This window comes from Parasteatoda tepidariorum, chromosome 1 (genome assembly GCF_982258835.1).
Source record: "Parasteatoda tepidariorum strain Cologne lab strain chromosome 1, Ptep-v5.0, whole genome shotgun sequence".
Taxonomy (NCBI): Eukaryota; Metazoa; Arthropoda; class Arachnida; order Araneae; family Theridiidae; genus Parasteatoda; species Parasteatoda tepidariorum.
In genome coordinates, this window is record NC_141755.1 from 18,105,954 (window position 1) to 18,129,898 (window position 23,945).

General features: G+C 28.5%; 2 protein-coding genes across 4 annotated transcripts in view; one reads left to right on the top strand and one right to left on the bottom strand.

Moving 5' to 3' along the window:
* LOC107439488 (anaphase-promoting complex subunit 15) lies at window positions 1–12,421 on the top strand. 2 transcript variants are annotated; one of them, XM_043042391.3, is made up of 4 exons: window positions 1–136; window positions 4,491–4,550; window positions 7,389–7,541; window positions 12,228–12,421. In XM_043042391.3, exons 1-3 carry the CDS (start codon window positions 14–16, stop codon window positions 7,515–7,517), a joined length of 312 nt encoding a protein of 103 aa, XP_042898325.1. In that variant the 5' UTR covers window positions 1–13; the 3' UTR covers window positions 7,518–7,541; window positions 12,228–12,421. The 2 variants fall into 2 exon arrangements, with proteins under 2 accessions (XP_042898325.1, XP_042898324.1); XM_043042390.2 differs by having other exon boundaries at window positions 7,389–7,508.
* LOC107439482 (polyprenol dehydrogenase) overlaps window positions 12,178–23,945 on the bottom strand; it is an 18,791-nt gene continuing 7,023 nt past the window's right edge. Inside the window, exons 2-8 of one of the 2 annotated variants that reach the window (XM_043042389.3) lie at window positions 22,390–22,592; window positions 20,172–20,279; window positions 17,595–17,666; window positions 17,385–17,486; window positions 15,757–15,964; window positions 14,310–14,502; window positions 12,178–12,631 (exon numbers count right to left, since the gene is read on the bottom strand). In XM_043042389.3, coding sequence (XP_042898323.2) covers window positions 12,419–12,631; window positions 14,310–14,502; window positions 15,757–15,964; window positions 17,385–17,486; window positions 17,595–17,666; window positions 20,172–20,279; window positions 22,390–22,522 — 1,029 coding nt within the window. In that variant the 5' untranslated portion in view covers window positions 22,523–22,592 and the 3' untranslated portion in view covers window positions 12,178–12,418. Of the gene's footprint in view, window positions 12,632–14,309; window positions 14,503–15,756; window positions 15,965–17,384; window positions 17,487–17,594; window positions 17,667–20,171; window positions 20,280–20,442; window positions 20,581–22,389; window positions 22,593–23,945 lie in introns of those variants that run through there. The other variant, XM_071180143.2, reaches the window with a different exon arrangement.

Genomic DNA, 23,945 nt, shown 5'->3' on the forward strand with positions numbered 1-23,945 from the left:
CAATTTATTAAGAATGAGTCTACCAGCCTTTCCATCTCTTACACCTCGAGTTTCTGAACCACACTGGTTTTCTGTTGATCGTCCTTGTGATGATGATTCTGAATTGACACAAATGGAAAGAGAACATCAAAACTGGGTATAGTTAAAAAATTTGAATGCGTTTTCGACAATTTTTCGTGTCGTATACGTTCTTTGTTTCAGTTAGAATCTATATTTTATATAATTGTAGACATTTTTAACATATGTCAGCACATTTTATAATTGTGTTTAATGCATGTAATGGTACTAACTTTGGAACTGTATGCTTAGGTAAAATCCTAGAATAGCCCACTCCTTGGCCACTATTTGAAATCTCATTGAGGAGATGATTATTACTTGGATCAACGTTGTTTTTTTTTAATTAAGAAATCAATATAAAATATTATTATTAAAATGAAAAATTACTTACCTTTACTCTGATGAAATAATAACAATAACTCAATAAGAGATCAGACGCATAAATGGCGAAAAAATAAACCTTTTTGCCTCTTTTCTAACGAAATCCTACCTACTTTCGTGTCAATTAACCAAGCAGGTTTAAGAATTTTGGAGCGGACTCCAAAAAGTCAAGGCACAAATTAGTAGGTCATCTTCCAGAAACCTAGATTGGCAAAATTTCCAAAAATTGCCACGGATTGGGATATTCTAGAATCCACCCCATCCTTGATTGTGTTGCAAATATTTAAAGTTTCTAAAGACAAGCATTTATCATTTTTACAAAAAGTAAAGAAATTTTTATAACATGGAAACAGGAGTATCCGTATCGGTACGTGCAACAAAGTTTTTGTAACTTCCGAACAGTAGCACACTAGAACTAGAAGGAAGAAAAAAAACAATAGAACCAATTCAAAGGGGCTTGACACATAGCCACAACATGTTTTTTTTTTAATTTTTTGCATGTACAAAAACCATTTGGTGAATATTATTGGAGCAAACGGGTATCAATATTTAAAGATACAAAACAATTCTGAAAAATTTTATCCAAAGACCTGTGGCCATTTCTTAAAACCAGGGTTGGGTTTTTGACGTCAATAAGTGGTTTTTGACATGACAAGGGTATAATACTGGTTTAAACCGTCAAAAATGTCTAAAACTAAAGTTTGCCAAGAAAATATATAAACTTCAAAAGTACCAACAGTTGCCATGCATTAAATTGAAATTTAATTATACTAGTATAGGTAATCAGCAGGTTTTAAAATATTTTTTATATAAAATTAAGGTAAAAAATAACAGATTTAAAATCTCAGAAATTTATATTCAAATGCATGTGCAGAAAAATTTTGCACAAATTTTTTTTAAATATTTATATTTTGAAAAAAAAAATTTTTTTTTTTTGATACTTAAGAAAATTAAAAGTTTATTACTATGCATTTTTGACATATAAGGAACATATAACTAATATTTATAAGGAACTTACAAGTTATGTTGTATAAATACAAACTTGATACAAGTGTATGAAAAAAAATTTTAATGTTATACCGAATATCTTTATTATCCAGTATGTTAATTTGAATTTAAAAATAGTTATATTTGGGAATAATGATAAATATAATTCATATTGTTTATTATATTTATTTATAATTATTACACTTATCATTTTAAAACAATTTTTACCTCTTAATTTTTTTCCCCCACTTGTATTAAGAATACAAATAATGCATATCTTGAAAGCAAGAAGTAATTATTCAACAGCTGAATATTTAGATATTCAACAAAACTATATAGTATTCAGCAAAATGAAATTCACAAGTATTTGGATAAACTAAATTTTCAGCATAGTAAATGAATAGGCTGAATATACTGTAAATCGACACTAACTACTCTGTGTATTTAACAGAAAGCACTTAAATTTGTATTGTCTTATGTTAAAAAGATTATTAAGAAGATTTAAAAGAATATTAAAAAGATTTTTTTTTAAAAGATGTCTAATGTACAAAACTGCTAATGTTTATCTTTAAAAATGTCTAATTTTTAGTATAATCTATACTATACACTAAATTTGGTTATAAATAAATTTCTTAATAATATCACTGCAGATTTTCAATAACACATGAAAATGAATACATAATTACAAAAGATGTGAGCTTTCAAAAGTACAAGATTTTGGTTACTATTCAAAATATAAGTGTTTCTTCAAAATTTTAAATTTATTTTTTCTAGAACATATTTAAAAACACTATCCTTTATAAAAAATATATAAATTTTATGTATTAATTAAATTTCACATATGAATATAGGTTTTTGACATTTTTGACAATGAGGTTTTTGACGTGACGGTTTAAACCATGGTTTAAACTGTCAAAAACCTGCCAACCCTGCTTAAAACTGTTTTTTTTTTTCGATAACTTTTTTTAAGTATAGAATTTTCTTTATATGTCTAGTATCCTATCCTAGTAGGTAATTGTAATTACTGAATTTCTATATTTTGTTACAAAAAAGTTTATCTTTTGACATTGTTATACATTTATGCAATATGTATGATAACATATGAGTTCAATTTGCATTATAAGCCCACTCTTTTTTTATGTTTTGTTGTTATGTGTAATTATTTGTACAAAAGTGGCTACCAAAGAGTCTTAAGCTCTTCCATTTTGTCACTTTAATATTAAAATACTTGATAAATTTTATTTTTAGTAATTGTCCTGACGGAACATAACTCGTATAACTCACCTTCTTTCACTTTGTGAATAATTTAAACATTTTAATGATTATTGGGGAGATTTCCATATTGTGATCTGTGTGGCACAATAATCAACAAGTCTTGGCAACTTCTGGGCAGCTGCCTACAAGAAACTAAAACAAAAACATCGCAGAAAGAGACAAACTTGAAAGGTTTAACTTGTAGCCATCCCTGGGCAAATATAGAAATTTTTGTTTGTTTTTTTAGGAAAATTTTTTTTTTCGAATTTAAAATCTATTTGCCACTTTGGCGATTGTAGTTGGTGCGACAGATTACGATATGCAGATATCCCCAACTTGTAGTTCAAACTTAACTATCTTTCTTTAAACTTGTAGTTCAAAGTTTTTAGCTCACTCACAATTTGGATTAAGTGTTTGCATTTATAGATGTGAGAAAAGGAGTTATCGACAATGTCAACCTCCATCTATCAAAAGGTACCATAAGATAGAATCGAGTTAACGTGTCTCATGTCTTCCACTACAATTATTAAATAGAAATTCACTAGTATTAATAAATTTTTATTTAATAATTGTAGTGGTAGTTACACCACATCACTCCCCCCACAAGATTTTTGTCAGGGATTCATTACAGTCTTTGTTCCCCGGATTTTAAGAGCTGTGGGGAGAGCTGTATTAAGTTCGCAGTTGTGTGCATGGATGCTCCTGTGTTGCTATTAGCAGTCGAGTGCATGCAGGATCCCGTTGTGTATGATAGAGACTGAGTAGCAACAGCGTGATGAGGACAATGACACAGTCACCAATAGCAAGTCAACTCTTCAATATGGACCGTCTGTCAAAGTAGGCGTGTCAATCGACAATGTCAACCTTCATCTATCGAAATGTACCTTAAGATTAGAATTGAGTTTACATGTTTTATATACTAGTGAATTGGTATATAATAATTGTAGTGGTAGCTACACTACATATGTATTGATGTTTGTTGGATATTACAAACTTTTTTTTACACCAATCGCACTGAGACAGTAGATAAAGCTCATTCTTTGCTAGTTGTAATAATCTCAAATTAAAGGAACAATTACCAAATGGGGATGCGTTGAATATTTTATTTTACTATCGGAAAAATGGTTGGCTGTCTTTCAAACACATTATTTTGGGCAAGGTTATTATTAGCAACAGAAAGATATCTTACAAAAGAATAGTCATTTTTGTGGGACCCCATATACATTGTGCAAATGAGACAAATCTTCCTGTTATATACAATTGCAGTTTTAAGTTCTTAATTTTCGGAAATAGAACAGTGGTACGTTTTAAATAAGTATCAAACTTAAAAATGTGATACAATAATAAAAAGGTGTCAAAAATGTTTTCCTTTTTTCTTTGTCTGTATTGTTTTGGTTTTAGCAATTTTAATATTTTGGTGATTCTAAAATTATTATATTAAGTTTTAAAAATATCAAAATTGCTAAAAATTTTATGATCCCTGCTGCAGGTCCCGTGACCCCAATTGGAATCAGAACCCACTCTTTAAGAGACTCTGGTTTAATCAGTAGATGTTGTTCGTTTATCATCTGTCACATTATTAGTATTATTTTAAAACGATTTTAATAGGTATTTATTTATATAAATTGTTTTTCAGTAATATAAATATGCTAAAATGGACATTAAAAAGAGTCATTTATATTTTTGTCATTCTAATATTAAGTACTTTTTTGTATCTTATTTGCTTAATATGTTATCTTTATGTCTTATTAACTACTCTATAACATGGTTAGAAATGTAAATATTTTTTCTTCTTTATTTTTTTAAAACAGCTTACTGCTATTGCGGAGAAAGATAAAGACATGGTCCCTATTGGAAAAACAGCTTCTGAGGTATACCTCCTAGTTATTCTTTAATTTGATCTAATTCTGTGATTTTAAAAAAAATCATTGATTTAAACCAAAGGATTTTTTAAAGAAATCACTGATTCATAAATTTATATTACTCTTAATCATTCTTTAATTTGTTCTAATTTTATCATTTAAAAATAAATCATTGAGTCAGAAATTTATGAAGATTATGAAACCGTTCTTCCAGGTGTAAAATCAAGAAGCTAGGCATGTGATTTTTTCCTCAAAAATTGCAAGTATTGCATTATATCTCAAGACTATTGGTTCACACACTTCTCCAAATCAAAAACATATAATCCGACTAAATTTTGATACTTTTGCTTTGTCCTGTTAATGAGATGTTTGCATACATGTGATTCTTCCGCCAGTTTGATTCTTTTGGTTTGGCAGATTTTCACCATTTTGAATATTTGGAACTGTGTTGGAATCTGCTGATATCACAATTCTTGTTCGCACGATTTTGAAATTTACTTGATCGGTTACATCGATTTTAGTATTTACTTGATTAAAAAGTTATGTGTTAGGGTTCTTATTCACTCAACTTAAAAATTTTACATCTCACTTCCTATCCACTCGATTTAAAAATCCAGTAGCGTGATTTGGATTTACGCATTTTTAAAATCCATTATCCTGATTTGCATTCACACATTTTTAAAATCCATTATCCCGTTTTTGTATTCACGCAGTTGTAATAACAAACATTGATTTTGGTATTTATAAGTTATCTAAAAATTAAGCATTGGAATTCGTTTTTACACAATCTAAAACTTTTGCATCGTGATCCGTATTTACGTGATTTAAAAATTCAATATTGCGATATGTATTTACAATTTTTTTGAAATCCATTATCTCGATTCCTATTTAAAATAAAATATTGAGAATGTTGTAAGAAGCAAGTTTTTTCTTGAATTAGTTACTATAAAGGTGTGATATTCTTCATTAGTTGGTTATTTAATTATAAATGCTAATTCAAAACATTACGTTAAATATGAAACAGGTATGGATATATAAATTGCTTTCTTGATTTTGCACATAAAATTTTTAGAATTTTTCACTTTGTATCAAAATTACTTCTGTGAAATAATGAGAGATTATTTTAATTTCTATTGCTTTAAAAATTATTGGTAGTAGTATATTGTGTATATAAGTTTCAGTTTTTGTTTTGGTGTTTAAAAAATTATTGCTCTCTTCCCCGTGACAGGGCGACATTACCGCAGAACGTTATAGAGTTCTTGCAGAGACATTTTTATTTCAAACAATATGGAAAATTCGAATTGTGCATTTGAGTATTTACTTTTTAAGGTAATAATTCTATCAAATTTTTGGCAGTTATTGCTATTGATTTCTCCATAGTTTTTAAATCCGATATTATTTATTACAGCAACCTTAACTTCCAAACGAAACACACATTTGAGGAGTGATTTAGACGTCGATCTTTATTTCGACAATTACTACTCAGTTTTTCTTGATTTTTAATTATTTTTTTTATGATGAGGGTTAAATGGTTATGATGATCATAAAACGCAAAGAAGGAAATAATTTGTGCATTCCCCATCCAAATGAAATTCGAGAATATCACCCATAATATTAGATTAAAAAAATTATTACAAGTTCAATACTGAAAATAATGCGTTTTTTCCATAATATTTTGAGTAGGAAAAAAACAGTTTATGTTTTGAAAGCATTTTTTATTTCACAATTCCATTCTCTATCTTTTAAATGAGAATTTTAAATTTGTTTTTTGTGCTACCAAGAATGAACTTTCTTGAGATTTGCATAGGGGCTCCCTCATTACATAAACTTTATCTGATGACACATCTCAACTCTAGTGTTCCAGAACTCGCTACTTTACCTAATTGTTTATGTTACAGAACCTATTGAAATTCAACATTAAAGAAACATGTTCTTACTTTCTTGGCAACAAAAGAGTAAGAAAAAACATATTTTGATATTTAACCAGTATTCTCCAGAAGCATTTTTGAAAGCGCGCCCTATCTGCTTTTTGATCCCTGATCCCTATAAATGCACCATCTTTGCTTTTTTGTATAAATTAGTCACCATCCCTTAAAAACACTGCCTTTTATTTCATTTTTTCAGGAAAAAGTTGTTTTCTTAACCACCTAATTTTTTTTAAGGCCACTCTTCATTTATTTAGTTATTAAAAATTATTATTTAATTTAATTTCTTTATATTCTTTATATTTATTCTTAAATCATACCATTATTTTTTTTAATCAATATCTTTTATTTAAAAGTGCCCCCATTGAATGCGTCTATTTTCTCATAATTTTTAGTTGAAAAAAAATTATGCTTAGAGATTGTCTTTTAGCATGCCTTTATTTTTTATGAACTACAAATTTTTCTCTTCTTTTGATAATGTTTGAGAATTACTTCTTGAAATATATACATACGACAGTATAGGAAGGTAATTTAAAAATTGTTGAGGAACAAATTCAATTTATTACATAATATTACACAATTTTATAAATTTTTGCGGTATTAAATGAGTGCCTTTTTCTGTGAGGAAGCGACCTGTCCTTTTTTGAACACTCTGATTTAACTTAATTGGGTATTATAAAGAGTGGGAATTATAATTTATTCCTGGGATGTTATAATGATTCCTGATTTCTTAATAATTTTGTATATTTTACTTACTTAGTATCATCTGTGAATTATATTACATTTTTGATTAACTTAATTTGTTTGTTAGTTAGTTTTTTTTTTTTTTTTTTTTTTTGTAAAAAATATATGCTTAGAAAATAGTTGACAATATCTGACAGATTATTTATTGCAAATAATTTTTTGTACCTTTTTAATTTAGCATTTTGAGGAAGATGATGATGAAGAGGAGGATGATGATAATGATGATGATGAAAGTGAGAGTAATGAAGAAGATGATGAAGAATTAGATGCTGAAATGAATTATGATCAGGACACTGAAGTAATTTGAAGATTTTGTGATAGCTTTGTTGCAGTAAGAAATTAATTTATTAAATTTTTAATTTACATTTTGTGTATCTTGTATTTTGAAAGAAAGTACTTATCTTGTTAAAAAAGATTTTAGAATTATTTTTTGAATTTGAATTTTCTTGAGAATATTTAATGTTTATTACAAATAAAATATAGTTTTTATCACACTTTGGGTTGACTTAAGAACAAAATTCATACTTTGCTTTTTGTGACTGTTGTAATACCTGCTCCTTCATTAAAATGGTATAAATCTTTTTCTCCATGAATTGATATTACAGCAAGCATAAGTCATTCTATGGAAAATGTGTATAATTTTTAAATTGCAGTTAATTTTTTTAGATTGTTAAATGTCTTGTTTTAGATAATGCAGTCTAATTACAAATATCAGATTAAATGTTTTTCACCCTATTTTTGTGTGGTAATATTTGTTACAAAAAGAAATTATTTGTGTGCAAAAATGGCTTATTTAGGCACTAACTTTGTAACTAATCTAAACTTCACATTTGTCACAAATTTTTTCTATACAAATAACTCCATTTAATGATGTTTACTTTTTAGTAAGTATGTGCAAAATAAATTCAAGTTAGTCTTGAATGCTTATTGCGGAAGAATTAAGGGAGCAAATATATAACATGAATTTGGTAACAAAATGTATCATACCATGGAAAGAATTGCTACAAAAGTGTAATTATGATATAAAGCATATTTAAACAATAAAAAGAACAAAGAGTACCATAAATTGTTTATAAAATAAAACTTTTAATGGTAGAGTTAGACAAGTTTTTTTCTGAACTGAAATTCATTCACTAATTCATTTCTGATGGTCTCTAGTGTGTTGCACTTAATTTTAACTAAATTTAATAATAAATTAATTAAAATTAATAATAATTAAATTTTACTTTACCTAATAATGAAACATCGGATATTGTTCTTTTTTTACAAATGCTCAATTTGTGAACATGTGGCAGGTTACAAAGTCCTACTATAAATCTTATATTCTTTATATTTTTTTAAAACTTTAAAAAATATCCTATATTACCAAAATAGTCCTATAAATTCTATTTTTTGCCCTTTAAATCCTACACAGCAATGTCGTTACGCTAAAATTACAAATTTTAACATCCTATATTGTATGAAGAATTTGTAAAATTTACATTGCGCTAAAGGTGAGTGCAATCTATAATGTAAATGATGATGACAAAGCAATTATTCTGGAAATTCATTGATTATTTTTGGAAGAAGGTTGATTCAGCCTTACAGTAGGTCAATAAAATGGGCACCAAGTATGCTTGGAGACTAAACACGGGTTTCGTGTTCAGCTGACCACTCAACTGTAACATCTCATGCACACCTCCCAGAACGCAGGATCAAGAAAACTGGGTTGGGCACAGTAGTCCTTAGCCTCATATGGCCTGTCATGCAGTGGTCCCCATCCCCCCCCCCAAACTATTCGTTTTATTTAGTGTAAAAATTCCCCCCAAGCTTTAAGTGGGCGCATCATGCGTACACCTCCGCCTCCCCCCCCCCTGGTGGCGACTTTACACATTGTCGACTCCCGGGCACCTCCACTCGCCGCGGTTTTATTTGTCAACTGTTTCACCGCCTTATCTAGTAACCCTCACTCAGAGGCAACCCTACGCTCGCCGCAGTACAGCACTCACAAAAGTCATAAACGAATCTTCGCTCTCATGGATATTTTTAAAAGTTGCTTGTTGAATTAAGTTAAAATTTTATCCTCGTTTAAGACTAGAAAAATTCAAATAACGAGATCAAAATACTTCGTCCATCTATAAAGAAAAAGTTACATACACACAATTATTTCAGTTAATTACATACATATTTCGGTTAAAAAAAATTTCAAATAGAAACTATTCTTGTAAATTAAATAAAAATCTGGAGTAATAAAATATTTATATCCTCAGAATAATCAATTTCTTTTGAATATTTAAATTAATAAACAAAGTTTAAAAAAATAATCCCCTATATAAATCATCAAATTATTAAGTGTACATATTTTTGAAGATAAAAGTATTAAAAAAAATTTACGCAGTTTGAAAAATAATTATTTTTATTTCCTTCATTTTTACCAGGTTTTTTCAATTGTTTCTATTTTGGAAAAAATATGTATTCTTCAAAATGCTTGCAATATCTTAAAAAAATTGCATATATTTTATACTGAACAACTTTTGATTGACAATATTTTCTTCATAAGAGAGTCCTTAAAAAAATTTGAAAATATTTTCATTAAATTTGTTCAAATATTTTCTGTAAAATGCGTGCTATTATGAAAACAAGGAGAAAAAATATTTTTAGTAAAGCCATGACATAAAGAAACAAATCTATGACATATTCACTGCTATTTTCGTATAGTTAATTTATTTTTTATAACATCAAATCATATTTATTAAAACTTAAAGTTGTGGCTGCTCAACTTTTTTTAATGTTTCTTAAATTTGTCAGGGAAAATTCCGATATGTTCCATTTTTCTTGCTTCTATCACTATTATTTGTATATATCTGAAATTACTCACCTTCGTTTTAATTGTTTCCTAATTAGTTTTATCATATATTTTGCTATATATATTTATCCTTTCATTCTACGCTTCATTAATTTCATAACTTATCCATCTTGTAACTTTTTATTCTTAATTTTATAACAACTTTAGCTTATTAGATTCTATAACTCAACAATTGGTCTATATATTTTATAATTTCTTTATTCAATTTTTGGGCTTCTAAATAAGATATGGAAAAAATACTATGAAAATTATTACATTTATTGTCAATCTAAAATTAGGCCTTTTTTTCCTCCTAAGTGCGAAAACACATTTACTAACTTAATGTAACGTAATTTAACACGATTCATCTATTTTAATAAGAACGATTCAGAGAAAAGCAGGATCAGTAAAAGTGAAATGTGTATTTTAATTTATATTCTGCTTCAAAAATGAGACAAAAGAGACACAGAAAACTTTTCTGTTATTATTTAATAGTATTCATTAGTCTTTAAAATTCCAAAAGAATTTTTAAGTTGCTGGAATCATATAATAGTCTCATTTGTAACAACTTGTTTTTTAATTTTTTTTCACACAATAGCTTTTATTGTATGTAATTTGCTTTAAAAGTTCAAACATTTATTCTTAGATTGTCATGCAGTCTGTGTGTCTGAAAACTGTATGACCTATTTTATTTTATTTGTTCCTTACAGAATGGTAATAATTGTTTCTTATTTGGTAATAAAAATCTTACTTTTGCTGAGATAACTGATCGCAAGAGTTTTGTTTTATTATCATAACATCGATTAATTTTTTTGAGAAAAGTGTAAGTCCTCAGCCTTTCAACCATATTGCTTTAAAACTACTTTCTTTATTTAAAGTAAGTTATTAAATTTTAAAATTGTTAAGATTCTCTTATTTGACTCAATGTCTTGTCTTTAATGAATCAGAAATAAATAAACAGATTGTCCTTATATGATATGAGTTATGATATGAGAATGTCAAAGTTGATGCTACTTAATCAAAATTGTGTTCACCTCATAAATATACTTTAACTGCTACAAATTTTTAAGTCCTGGCCACCAAAGCTGTGGAGTTGGCTAATACGTATGAAGGAATTTATCGTTTAGGACATAACATTTACAAAAAAGTGTCAAATCTAAGTACAATTGTTTCTAAACAAATATTATTCGCACTGCAAATGGGAATCATTACATCAAATTTAATCATAGATATCAATGTCAGAAAAGTAAAAAAGAATAAATTCATGTATAAAGCTGACAGCAACAATCTCCTCATCATTACACGTATATAAAATGAAAATGCTTAAAACTCATAAATTGCGTAGTTACTTAAATTAAAGGTTTTAAAAACTAAACAATAAGGTACAAAACCCTGCTGCATTATTAAATATTGCGTCCACATGCTTGATAAAGACACCATAAATTATTTGCAATAAATTTATAAAAATAATTATAAAGCAATATTCTACTAATATATCCTACACCCACAAAGAAAACTTTATCCTAAAAAGGATATAAAAAAGTAAGAAATAAATATGTGTTTCAGGAAGTCCGTATAAAAACAGAATGATAATACACAAAAACTTTTAAAGCTGCTAAATTTATTCACACCTCATGTTCACTCATGAGTTTTTTAAATCGTATGTCGCAAGTGAAACATGCTCGAATTAATATGCGAAGATTTTCGCGAGAAAATTTGAAACCCGACTTGGCGAATTTCAAAATACGGTGCCAAAGAAGTGCCCGGGAGTCGACAATGTGTAAAGTCGCCCCCTGGTGGGGACCCCTGCTGTCATGCCACATAGTTTAGTTTTAGCATTAATTGGCACTTTGACTTGAATAATGTAAGACCTCACATCACTTAAAAGTATTTCTGCAAGAATAATTAGTGCAACCTATACTTGTATTGAACTATAGAGTCAAATTACTTATTTTATTTACTTTAAACACTTGAAAAATTCAACTTAATAAATTAAAATTTTGACATTATTCTTGTCAGGCATGTATTGTGTTTTTATTATTGTTCTGTTTAGTCCACTTGTGTTATGGAATTGTATTTTAAAAAAATTTGTCCAATAACAATTTTAATATATACTTAAATATATGTCATAAAATACCAAACATACAATACAAATTTTGTTTTATTTTATTTCATATTTTGTTTTATTTCCAGATGTTTCACTGAAAAAGAATTAAAGGAAAACAAATGATGTTTAGATTTCAGTTGTTCATATCATCCTGTTTCATCACTCTTACTTTCAAAGACAAGTTTTTGTTTCTTTGCATTGTATATATAACATTGTTTTAAAAATATGAGATCGTGTGTTTTTATTTATGAAATTGAATAAAGTCTATAGTTGTCAATTATTTCTTGATAAGTTCATTGAATTTTTCAACATCCATCCACTGTTGTAATTCTTCTATTGTTTTACTCCATAATGATTGCTGAAGCTTAACATTATAAGACTGTTTACTTGATTGTAAAATTGTTTTATCTTCTAAATAATTTCCACCATTTCCTTCTATATCTGGACTTAAAGCAACGTAAGTAGCAGTATCTGCTCCATCTTTTGCTGTCTGTAAATAAAAAGTTTCATGTTATTTTATTTTGTAAAGGAAATTAAATTAAAAAGAAAAAAAAACTACTGCAACACATTAATTACATGAAAAACTTGAAATAAATGATGAAGCTTTTCTTTCTTTCTTTTTTGAGTAGACACCCTGATTTAAAGTGGGTTATACTGTTATATTATTGATTCATTACTTTATCTAGAAACTCTATTAAAAGAATACAGTGAACATCTGAAGTTAATAATTATATTATCTTATGTATATTTTCACACATTTCTAAACATAAATGATTTGAAAATTATTCATCAATTGGCTAATTTACAAGCTGCAAATATCTTAGACTAGTAGTTTATTAAAAAATTATTTTACTGCCTCAGCTTTTAGATTAAGTATGTAAAAGTTAATAACACAGTATCAATATTTTCATCTTTGTCTTTACTGCACACGCATAAGTATGACGTTTAACTCTTTCATAAAAATTCACATGTAAAAAATTACATTTATTTAAGAACCTAGTGTGCCCTTTTGCATATCTGCAAAACTAAGTTTGAATTGGAATTTCTCTGTGTTCATCTTTAGTTTAACAATTAAAACTGCTTCACTGCAAAGGTGTTTGTCTTAGTAAGGGATAAGAATTGACCACCGGTCTGTGCTAGTTTCAACATTAAAGGCTATGCTGTTTCCCGTTGTGTGTCTTCATTAGTTTGGCTTGGCCCCCACTGCCTCCAGTAAGAGGTATTTTGTTATATTTTAGCATTATTGCAATTTGAAGCTTCAGTCATTTAATTTCTGTTTTTATTTCATTTGTGATGATTTTCTGTTTATTATTGCAAAGATTCTATTTTTAACATTTACGTTGGGTATCAGAAAACATACAGTTTCACAGATATGTAAAGCTATGTTTTGAAGATATGCCAATTTACAAAAAATTGTAACTGGCTTTTTCTATCTTTTTCCTGTATTCCTTGACCAATCCTGCATGTGAAAATAATTATTATTTTTAACTTTTAAAAAATGTGAAGTGATAGAATAAGACTTAATGCTAAAAAATCAACTCCATGATAAACTACCCTTTTGTTCAATTAGAGCTACTATTAAGATCTCAATTTATTCTAAGAATTTAAGAAAGCTTTTTTTTTTTCAATATTCATTAAAATTTTTTAAGAAAAAAAAAGCAAAAATGTTCATAAATTAATTTTTTACTGCAAATCTCAATACATTTTTCTTTTTAAAAAATTTTTCAATTACATTTACCTGCACCAATCAAACAGTATAATTCCTAAATATTGTTTCTGCATAAAGACTCTGCAAATTTCTTAAAGATAACATCATAATGTGTAGAAAAATCTTATTATTCACATGGAAATAGTATTAGTATCACCAAAAATTGCTCTCCCGCATGACTTTATTGCATTAACATTGTTTTTTTAACCTAAAGCCCTTCATTTTTTGAACTTCAGAGGATAATTTGTATAATTTTTCATAGCTTAAGAGTGTTAATTATGCTTTCATTAAAAAAAAAGGCATAATCTAATGTCCCAAGTTTTAATTTAAGTAACTTATTGGTCTTATCATTCTAAATAATTTGCAGTTTTGGAAATGTGATTCTACGCATTATTAGAATGACCTAAATTGTTTTATTGAATATTTCATTAAATTTGAAAGCAATTTTTAAGAAGTTTACCTTTAAAAATAAAGCTCCTATGAAGGGAAGTATTAAAGCTGATGTCATCAAGTCAGTGTTAACTACCCCTGGATGAACACAATTAACATCCACATTTATTTTATTTGTTTGTAGCTTCTGATGCAACGAATATGTGAACAATACTTGAGCCAGTTTCGATTGAATATATGCCTTGTGCTTAGAATAATATTTCCTGAAAAAAAAATTGTTGTCTAAGTTATTAATAATGACAGTATTTGATGGCATTTCAAATTATTTATTTTTTTTTATCTCTAAGCATTAAAACCTTAACAAAAGACAATAAGCTATAAAAAAAATTTCTTGTGTAATGAAGTAACCATTTCAGTTACATCAGTGTTTCCCAAACTTATGACTTTTGTGTACCCTTTCTAAATTTTTCGTAACGCTGTGTGCCATAATAAAAAAATGAATGTATTTTTTACTATAGCAAAATTGCACAAAAGTTAAAAATCACAACTGGCTGTTGACACCACTAATTATTAACTATTAACTCTGCAAAAAATAGCCAATAGAAAAATACGTAATCATAAATTTTCATGGCTAGCTTTGTTTTTATAAAAATTTTTGAAATTTTCTATTGCTGCAAGATATTTCGCTTAAGAACGCGTACCCCCGATAAACTGTTCCCGTACCCTTGGGGGTACGCGTACACACTTTGGGAAACACTGAGTTACATTATGATAAAACAGAAACTTCATTTCACTCAAATTTAACGGTACTCTAGTTTTAAAAAATTTAATTTTTAGTGATTTTTTTTTAATTTTGAACACAGTTAAAAATGGTTAGAACTTGAAATTGTGTTTCAAAAAATAGACATAACTCGAAATGTTAATTTAAAAAAATGAACATAGTTCAAAATACCTTTAAATAAAACTGGATATCGCACAAAATGTGCCTTTTCAATGTCAAACAATGAAACTTTTTTTAGATGAAAAAACCTTAATTTTAAATGTAAAAAAATTAGCGAGATCAGTTTTTTACTACCAAAGGTCAGAAGTTTAATGAACGAGGAGAGTCATCGAACTGCTTCAAAAAAATGGAAAGAAACCGTAGACGAAAAGGGAAATATTTGTATACCTTAAAAAAAATTACTTTTAAGCAAAAAAAAACAAAAATCACCTCTCTGACTGAGTAGTTTAATCCAAATCAGCTAGAAACTGTTTATTATCAAATGAAATCATTTTATGTTTAGAGATAAATATTTGGATATAATTATCATTTTTTGTTATATTATTTTAACATCAAGTTCCAATACATAATCTTATGTGTTTGCAATAAATAAAATAAAAATTTAAAATAATGATGTTAAAATTATTATAGTCTTATGAACTTATTTTTGAAATAATATATCTCAAATATTCTCGTTTATTCACATTAGATATGTATATGTTAAAAAAAGAAACTACTACGCATATAAAAAAGTTACCATTCTTTGAAGTTCAATAGGTCATTATTTCCTACATAATGAATGCAAGAAGTACAATTGACTATTCTTGAATGCTTTTCATGAGTCCCACTCTTGGAAAGTAGAGGTAGTAAAAGCATTGTTAAAAGGCTATGTGACAAATAATTGACAGCAAAATGCTTTTCATACCCGTCCTCTGTCGTTTCCTCTTTAACAAACATGATACCAGCTGAAAAAGACACAGAAGAAGTGTAAAAAGAATATTGTATCAATATTTCAATTACAACTAGCTAATCGAGAGGAAGTATTTTGATTTCAATTTTGGCTATTTTCAAGAGATATTGTCAAAGTTCTCAATGCATTGAATTTTAGTAATACATAATTTGAAATCTGTCCGGCAGCCTTTAAATCACACAAACCACCATAAGAATGAGTTCAGGACATTTAAACATAGTATGCAACAGAAATATTTAAATTATTTTCATCTCTGCTTTGAGATAAGATAGAAACTCACTGCAATGCTCCATTACTTGCTGTACTACTTCCTTACGCACCTCTCGAGCAGTAACTCGAGTATCTTATAATATACATGATATTATTCGAAAGAGGCAAGCTCCGTCACCAATAATTGATATGACAAAAAGCGGCACCATAGTTTACGTTTAAAAATTCGGCAGCCATTTTGGAAATGATCTAAATCTTCGTAACTAAACTAGCTGCGTAATCCACTTTCATTCTACTCTTGTTGGTAAAAATAAAATCTGCATTGTCCATTGCTGTTAGTTACAAAAAAAAAATTTTCTCGTCATGTGATTTAGTACAGTGAAACCTGCAGAAGAGACCACCTCAGTGTAGCGACTACCTCTATTTACGACCACTTTTGGGTGGCACGGAATTTTTTCCATAGACTTTATGTTGAAGGAAAAAAATCTTCCGGAGAGACCATTAAAACGTCTCCCAGCGACCGGGAAAACATCTGATCCAAATACGGAAAAGGAAACAAAAAAAATATCAGCAACAAAAAAAAATTTAACGAAACATATAAGTAGAATAAAATGTATTCTAAATATTTGGGTGAAAATATTTAGAAAGAACTCTTGTTGACGATACAACCTTATAATGCAGTCAGAATGCACTAAAGACGATGCTATCAATAATATATTTTTTGAGTTGAAAGTTAAATTAGGAAAGAAAAAGTTTTTTAGAAAAAACAAGCATCTCAAACAAAACCTCTTCTCATCTTTTAAAGCTTTACTAATTTTTATGATATAAAATTAAAGGCAAACTAAAACAAAAACATAATTGTTTTTTTTTTAAATGGCTTTATCATTCATAATTGGTAAATTTGTTTTTGCACATAATTATATAAGTTGGGATCATTTTTATAGACGCTAAATTTTATTCTTAGATCCATATTTTCATGACGCCAACAGAAGAGGCATTTCCGCGCCAAGAAAATGACATTGACTAAAATTGAAATCGTTAGCGAAAAATCCTGCATCTTCGCTAACATTTTTGAAGTCGATGGTGGTAATCTCTAAGAACGACCAACTTCCATCAATGACTATTTTACTGTGGAACGGAGAGAGGTCGGTTTCAAGAGGTTTCACTGTATTTCTTATTGATTTTAAAATAAAAGAATTTCTTACCATTGTTTATTAATAAATGCAAAGAAGTTTTTGTTAATAAATATTTTTCAGCAAATTGCTTTACTGACTTCAATGATGCTAAATCCAAATGCCATACTTCCACTAAAAAATAATAACAACATTTGTAAAATGACATTTTACTTTCATATCAGGCTTAGTGCTAAAAAAAAATCTTTCTCAAGTTTAACCGTTTTATTAAGAATCGCTTACCTTCGCATTTCATAAATTTCCTTTGCAAAGTAGTTTGCAAAATATTTCTTTTCTCTTCAGGGGAAGAAGAACCTGTAAAATAAAACATTTAATTTCTATTAAAAAAAACATTGCGAAACGCATTTTTAAATCAAAAATATTACTTGTGTAGAAAGGCGGGTGACAACGTGGTATCGGCTGGGATAAAACCTCGACTCTTTGACTTAGTATCTTTGATGGATGCTTAAGAGGACGCCATAACTGAAGGAGAAACTTTTCCTCGCTAATTCTCTTTCACCTCCATTACATATTTAAAATTTAAGAGAAACTAAAAGTGAGTTCAGTGAAACCTAGAGTAAGCTACGAAGTTTCAATTGCTGAAGAAATAAACCCATCAAAATGATTGTGGGGAGTGAGTTATAGACAATGTCAACCTTCATCTATGAAAAGGTACCCCTGGTCACGTCCGGGTCGCCAATGTGGGGGTAGTAGTTATAGACAATGCCAACTTTCATCTATGAAAAGGTATCCCAACATAGAATCGAGTTAACATGTCTTATATACTAGTGAATTGATATTGTATTTTTGTAGTGGTGGATACTCTACTACAGTACTCCCCCACCAGAATCTTAACTATGATAGAATTCGATGAATGGATACCACTAGTTGATTCATTGCTGTTTTGTGAGAAGCCCGGAGAGCTGTATTAAGATCACCGTACTTTTTGAGTGCTAATCGTGAGATCTGTATTAAGTTCACGGTCGTGGTCGCTCCTGTGTTGCCTTTAGCAGTCGAGTTTATACGTTGTACGTGATGTGCGATCGAAACTGAGTAGCAACGGAACGAGGAGATGGATAATGTCGCAGTCACAAGTAGCAAGTTAACTGTTCAGTGTGAACCATCCATCGAAGTAAGCGTGTTCGAATCGTAGTGGCGTTTCTGCCAAGGTAGGCGTGATCATATCACTTCCGGGTCACCAATGTGGGGAGTGAGTTCTAGACAATGCCAACCATCATCTATGAAAAGGTACCCCTGGTCGCGTCCGAGCCTCCAATGTGGGGTTAGTAGTTATAGACAATGTCAACCTTCATCTATGAAAAGGTATCCCAACATAGAATCGAGTTAACATGTCTTATATACTAGTGAATTGGTATTATATGCTAACAAATTTTTGAATTATTCTCCCATAATTTATTTTCATTTTAATATTTCGGAAATATCTTTTCAGTATTTTAGACTTATGGCTTACCCCTTAGGTTTGCCTGAACTTACTTTTTATGTACTTTAAGTTGTAAGTTAACTTAAATGAGAGAGTTTGAGATGAAAATTTTCTTCCGTGGTATAGCGTCCAATAAGACGGCCTAGGTTCGAATTTCGACGATGGCTGGTCAACTTTTTCTGTATAAGCCAAGCACAGATCAAACATGGGTAACAGTTCTCTTACCAAAAGGTTAATCGCAGGCAATTTTTCGAAGTTTTCCTCACCATTTAGCGAAAATGCTAGTTAATTCAATGCAGAAAGTCATCTATGGGGGCAAGAGCGCTCGATCCACTAAGTTCCCTTGTAATTCCGAGTGAATTTAAATTTACGGATTGAAAAATTGGATTTCAATGCTTATGGATTTCAATATTTGTAGCCGCGAATCCGAAATGGATTGGCTGTACAACGATATTTTAGAATAAACCGATAAAACAATAACTCAATTTTCATTTTCTTTTTTTTCTTTTTATTTTCTTAGTAGAATTAGCTATTGAATGGACAGGAATCAATTCTTGCATTTTAAGTTATTTCTATCTTATAGTAATAAAAATTATTGACTGATTTTACGTCAGTCTATCTATTGTTTTATATTCTAAACCAGCGGATCTCGTAAGTCCCGAGGAATCCTAGGGTTCCGCGGAAAAGTTACGGGGGTTCTGAAAGCTAGTTTTTTTTCTTTTTTCTTTTTTTTCTTTTTCTTTTTTTTTAAACCCAGTAATAATTATTTTTATATCAAATCAATAATCATATTTTTCTTTTAATATTTCGGTCGCTTATAGGAACTTGTTTAAGTAAAATGTCAGAAAAAGGTAGCAAAATTAAAAAAGAAGAAAAAAACTAATCACAACATATTGAATAAAGTATAAAAAGAAAAGAATATTAGAAAGAAGAAGTATAAAAAGAAGAATGCATTTATAAAAAATTCAATAAGTATTTCTCATCGAGTTTTTCAGCTCACTTTTTAGTGGTTCAATCAAATCTAAAAGCTCTTGCAACATTATATAGTTGCTTCTTTCTTCAAGAACGAATGTTCTTTTTTTTTTTTATCGAAACATGTCACCTAGTCTAGAATTTCAATAAGACTACGAAACTATAACCCTTTTTTTAATAACTCTATGATAGATATCGTAAAAGATAGCACGAATTAAACCCCGATAATACATATATGAATTATTTGTTTAAAGCAGAAATCTTTGCCTAATGCACATTCCAGCGGTGCGCCCAACGTCAGTGCTTATCGTTTAAAAAGTACGTTTTTTGAGTTTTATTGATATTTTTCTTTAAGAAAAATAATTTAAAAAAACATTGCAAGTTGAAAAAAATTTTACTGCACTTACCTATTATTACGTTATATCCACATTGTAATAAATTATGAACAATTTCCAGTCCGATACCTCTACTTCCACCTGTGACAAGTGCCCATTTATCGTCTTGTTTTGGAAAATCTATAATAACAAAAAGAAAAAGTTAAGGAATTACTTATGAGTTGTATTTTTAAAATACAGTTGAAAAGAATCAGTAATTTATTAAGTGAAATTATATAATAAAAATAAACATGTTTAAGTAAGTATAATGTATTTTGTTTTTTTCCCGAAGTTTTATACTTACCGAAATTCCAACAAAATATTCTTAAACAAAACATTTCACTTTTTATACAACAACGTATTTTACTTTTCAACTTTTTATTATTTTTAACATGAAGAATATTTTAATTTCATAAGTGATCAGTCGTCTATTTAGTATTCAAGTGCTCTAAGACTTCATTAATGAATTTATTTCAAAATCATATTTATTCATCATAAAATATTTCTCAAGAGACAAGTATTTGTCTGTTTAAAAATATATTTACATAATAGAATAATAGTAAAAGATTAAAGTCATAGTGTTCTTTAGATTTTTATTGGGGATGCACGTTTGTCTGGGCTATTGTTTTTTTTTTCTTTTTTTTTTCTTGGCTATTTGTCTGTTTATTAGGGATTTGAATGATATTTGCTTGGCTATTGTCCCTAATAAAATATCTGAAAATATCTTCAACAATATCAAATAAGAAAGAGTTAACTATTTATTGGTTTTTCATCATTGAGAAATGGATTGCCTTGCTATGCATTTTTCAGTGCTTAATTCTTCATTTAAGAATTCTCTTGTCTTCTGGGTTGAATTCAAAATCACAAAACAAAAGAGTAAACAAATTGGTAAGCGTAAAACCAATATTGATGGTTATTTAAATAAATTTAGATTCTCTATGAGTGATATTTTTTCTGCCTTCAATAAGTATACATCTAAACACACTCCGCAGCTTTTTTCCAACTTTTTTCTTTCTTTTTTGCAATTTACTTTCTTATAACTTTTTTTTTTTTTTTTTACCGTAACTTAGTCAATCTAAAAAAGCACAGATATATTCACAGATAAACTAACTAAGCATATCTGAAAATACTTTTATAACCTGCAAATAATATTAAATACCAATTACCGGAGATTTAAAAAAAAAGAAAGGGAAAAAATCTTTGTAATTTTTCCCTTTGTTATTTTAATAATGTTTACTAGAATGAAAATTCCCTCTAAGCTTGGCGCGAAGGAACCTGGCAAGGTCAATGACATTCCAACTAAACATGATTCTTCTCTGATAGCGACCGAAGCCTGATAATCATCTTTTTTCGAAGCATTAAATGTAACGGTCCAGATTTACAATCAAAAAATAAAGTGAAGTTCACTGTCTTATTTGATAATAGATGTTTCATTATAAGTGCAAATTATTAGTTTTTATGCCAGAACTATATGTTCCAAAAAAAATTTGTATGCAAAAACAACAAACTTAGCGATTTTAAGATTGAATAATTATCTTTTTTTGAATATGGGAAAGAAAAAAAGTTTTAGTTTTTGTATTTTGTGGTATTAGGAATGCATAAACTAAGATACTTCTTTTACCAAAAACAAAATTTCGTGAATAATTCTATTCTACACATAATACTTCTCTTGGTTTATTTCTGTGTCAAATATATTCAACTTAAAAAAATAATGTGACATAAAAAAACTGTGCTGAGATTTTTGGAAAATAGCACTGTTTAATTATTTATTTTGTTTAATTTTCATTAAAAACATTATCTCATTATATTAACTTGACTTATTTTATATAATCGTATTAAAAAATGGGTTTTTCAAAAGTTAATCAATTTTCTTCCGGCAGTCATAGATTTATACATTGCAAAATTTATAATATGACGATACATTATACAATATATCGTCCAGACACATGAAAAATATGCGCATGGAAAATAATGAACATGAAAAATAACACACATGAAAAATAACATAGATTTCAACGTATCTCAAAATTCAATATTCTAAAATTCAACTGTATTTTGAAACATTGCATTTAAATTTAATCAACCATTGTTTCGCTTACAGTTTAAAATATTTTATTAAGTTAAAACTTCTAAAAAAGTTTTAAAAAAATGCGTTTGTAATTTTTATGGATTTTTTTTTCTCCTTACAATAAATGAATTAAAACAAATCGAATTTGAAAGAATTTTAAAAAAATAAGCGAACGAGACTTACCGTCCAATTTAAGCCTCTTAATTCTGCCGCATTTTCTGAGATAAAATTCCCAAATAACATATTTTGTAGCGATGACATAGGACGACAAGGCCCACCAGATTTGTTTTAGGAAATGATTTACTTCCGTGAACATATTATGTAGCTTTAGGTATGAAAACTAGGATGATGTGAGGAGAGTTCACGGTCACTTATTTATCAGCATGCTAGAAAGAAGAAGAAAAAAGAAACAGGAACGGAACAGGTTTTTTTTTTCTTTTCTCTCCAGCTGTGTTAGTAGTTAGTAGTTGTTTATAAAAACAAATGCTACCAGAAATGTAATATAATGTAATTAATTTTTTTTTTTTTCGGTGGGGGAATTCTAAAAAGCGTACCTTATTTTTATCTCCTCCGAAGGCGCCAAATGTAATTATCTCAAAGGGAGGGGAGCAATTCAGAAAAAATATTCATTGGAATATTTCAAAAATCATGCATAACTATATATTTTTTTCCCTTTTGGATTTCTGGAAAACGTTTTTTAGAAATTCAAAAAGAAAGGGATAGGAAAATTCACCATGGAAATTTCCCCAGAACATCGTTAATAATTTCACTGAAGCTTGTAAACCAATGACGCTTGACAAAAAAATTGCATTTTTACATATTAAATTTTAAAACATAACAGAAACCTAATAAGAATCAAGATTTATATAAACTCTGCAAATTAAATAGGTCTGGGTACAAAAAAAAACTATAAGATTTAGTTTTTTTAATAATTTTTAACAATCTAATAATTTTTTTTTCTTGACTATATCTTCCAGAATAGAAAAAAAAAGTTTGTTTACATTTAAAAACAAATTGTACTCTCACAGTTTAAGAACTGAAGCAGATTTAATATGGTGTGGAACAAGCAATATTTTAAAATTACTTAACCTAAAAAATTAATAACATTTAGAAGCAAAATATTACTTTTATGGATTTACAGGGAATGCAAATGTTAATTCTGACATCCTCCCTCCTCCCCCACCACTCTAAGAATCTTATAATCTTCTACCTCTTGTGTTTAATTGATTTTTAGAAAAGTTAATTCACGCACACACGCATCACCACACAATTAAACTCTAAAAAATTATTGAGTGTCTAAAAATTTAGACTATTACACTTTTAATTACTTTTCCTATATTATGTGTGCACTGCCATGAACAAACTATGGTTTGTTATGTTAGTGAAGGCGCCTTGGAAATGCGCCTTCAACAACAAAACGTTGAAAAAGTACAATTTTTTTCCCCACGAAAAGCAAGAAAGGAAATTTAAGTGCAACCAGGAGCAGAAAGTACAATTTTTTCTTTTAAATGTCCTTACCTCATAAAACATTCGTAAATATCTTCGTTGTTGGACATAAAACATCTTCTAAAAAAAATTTGGGAATTTATGGCATAATATTTTGATTTAACGTAATAATTTGGAAAATAGGATATTTTCATTAAGATTAATCCACCTTGGTTTATCCCTATTATATAGAGGTCAATCATATAAGGTCATTTATGGTCAATAATCATTTATGGTCAATCATTAATAATCAT

Bases quoted from the DNA above. Each gene is read 5' to 3' on its own strand.
- LOC107439488 (XM_043042390.2), top strand. From the start codon at position 14: ATGAGTCTACCAGCCTTTCCATCTCTTACACCTCGAGTTTCTGAACCA. The intron at 137-4,490 runs GTATAGTTAAAA...TTTTTAAAACAG, and splicing joins AAAGAGAACATCAAAACTGG to CTTACTGCTATTGCGGAGAA. The intron at 4,551-7,388 runs GTATACCTCCTA...TTTTTAATTTAG, and splicing joins TTGGAAAAACAGCTTCTGAG to CATTTTGAGGAAGATGATGA.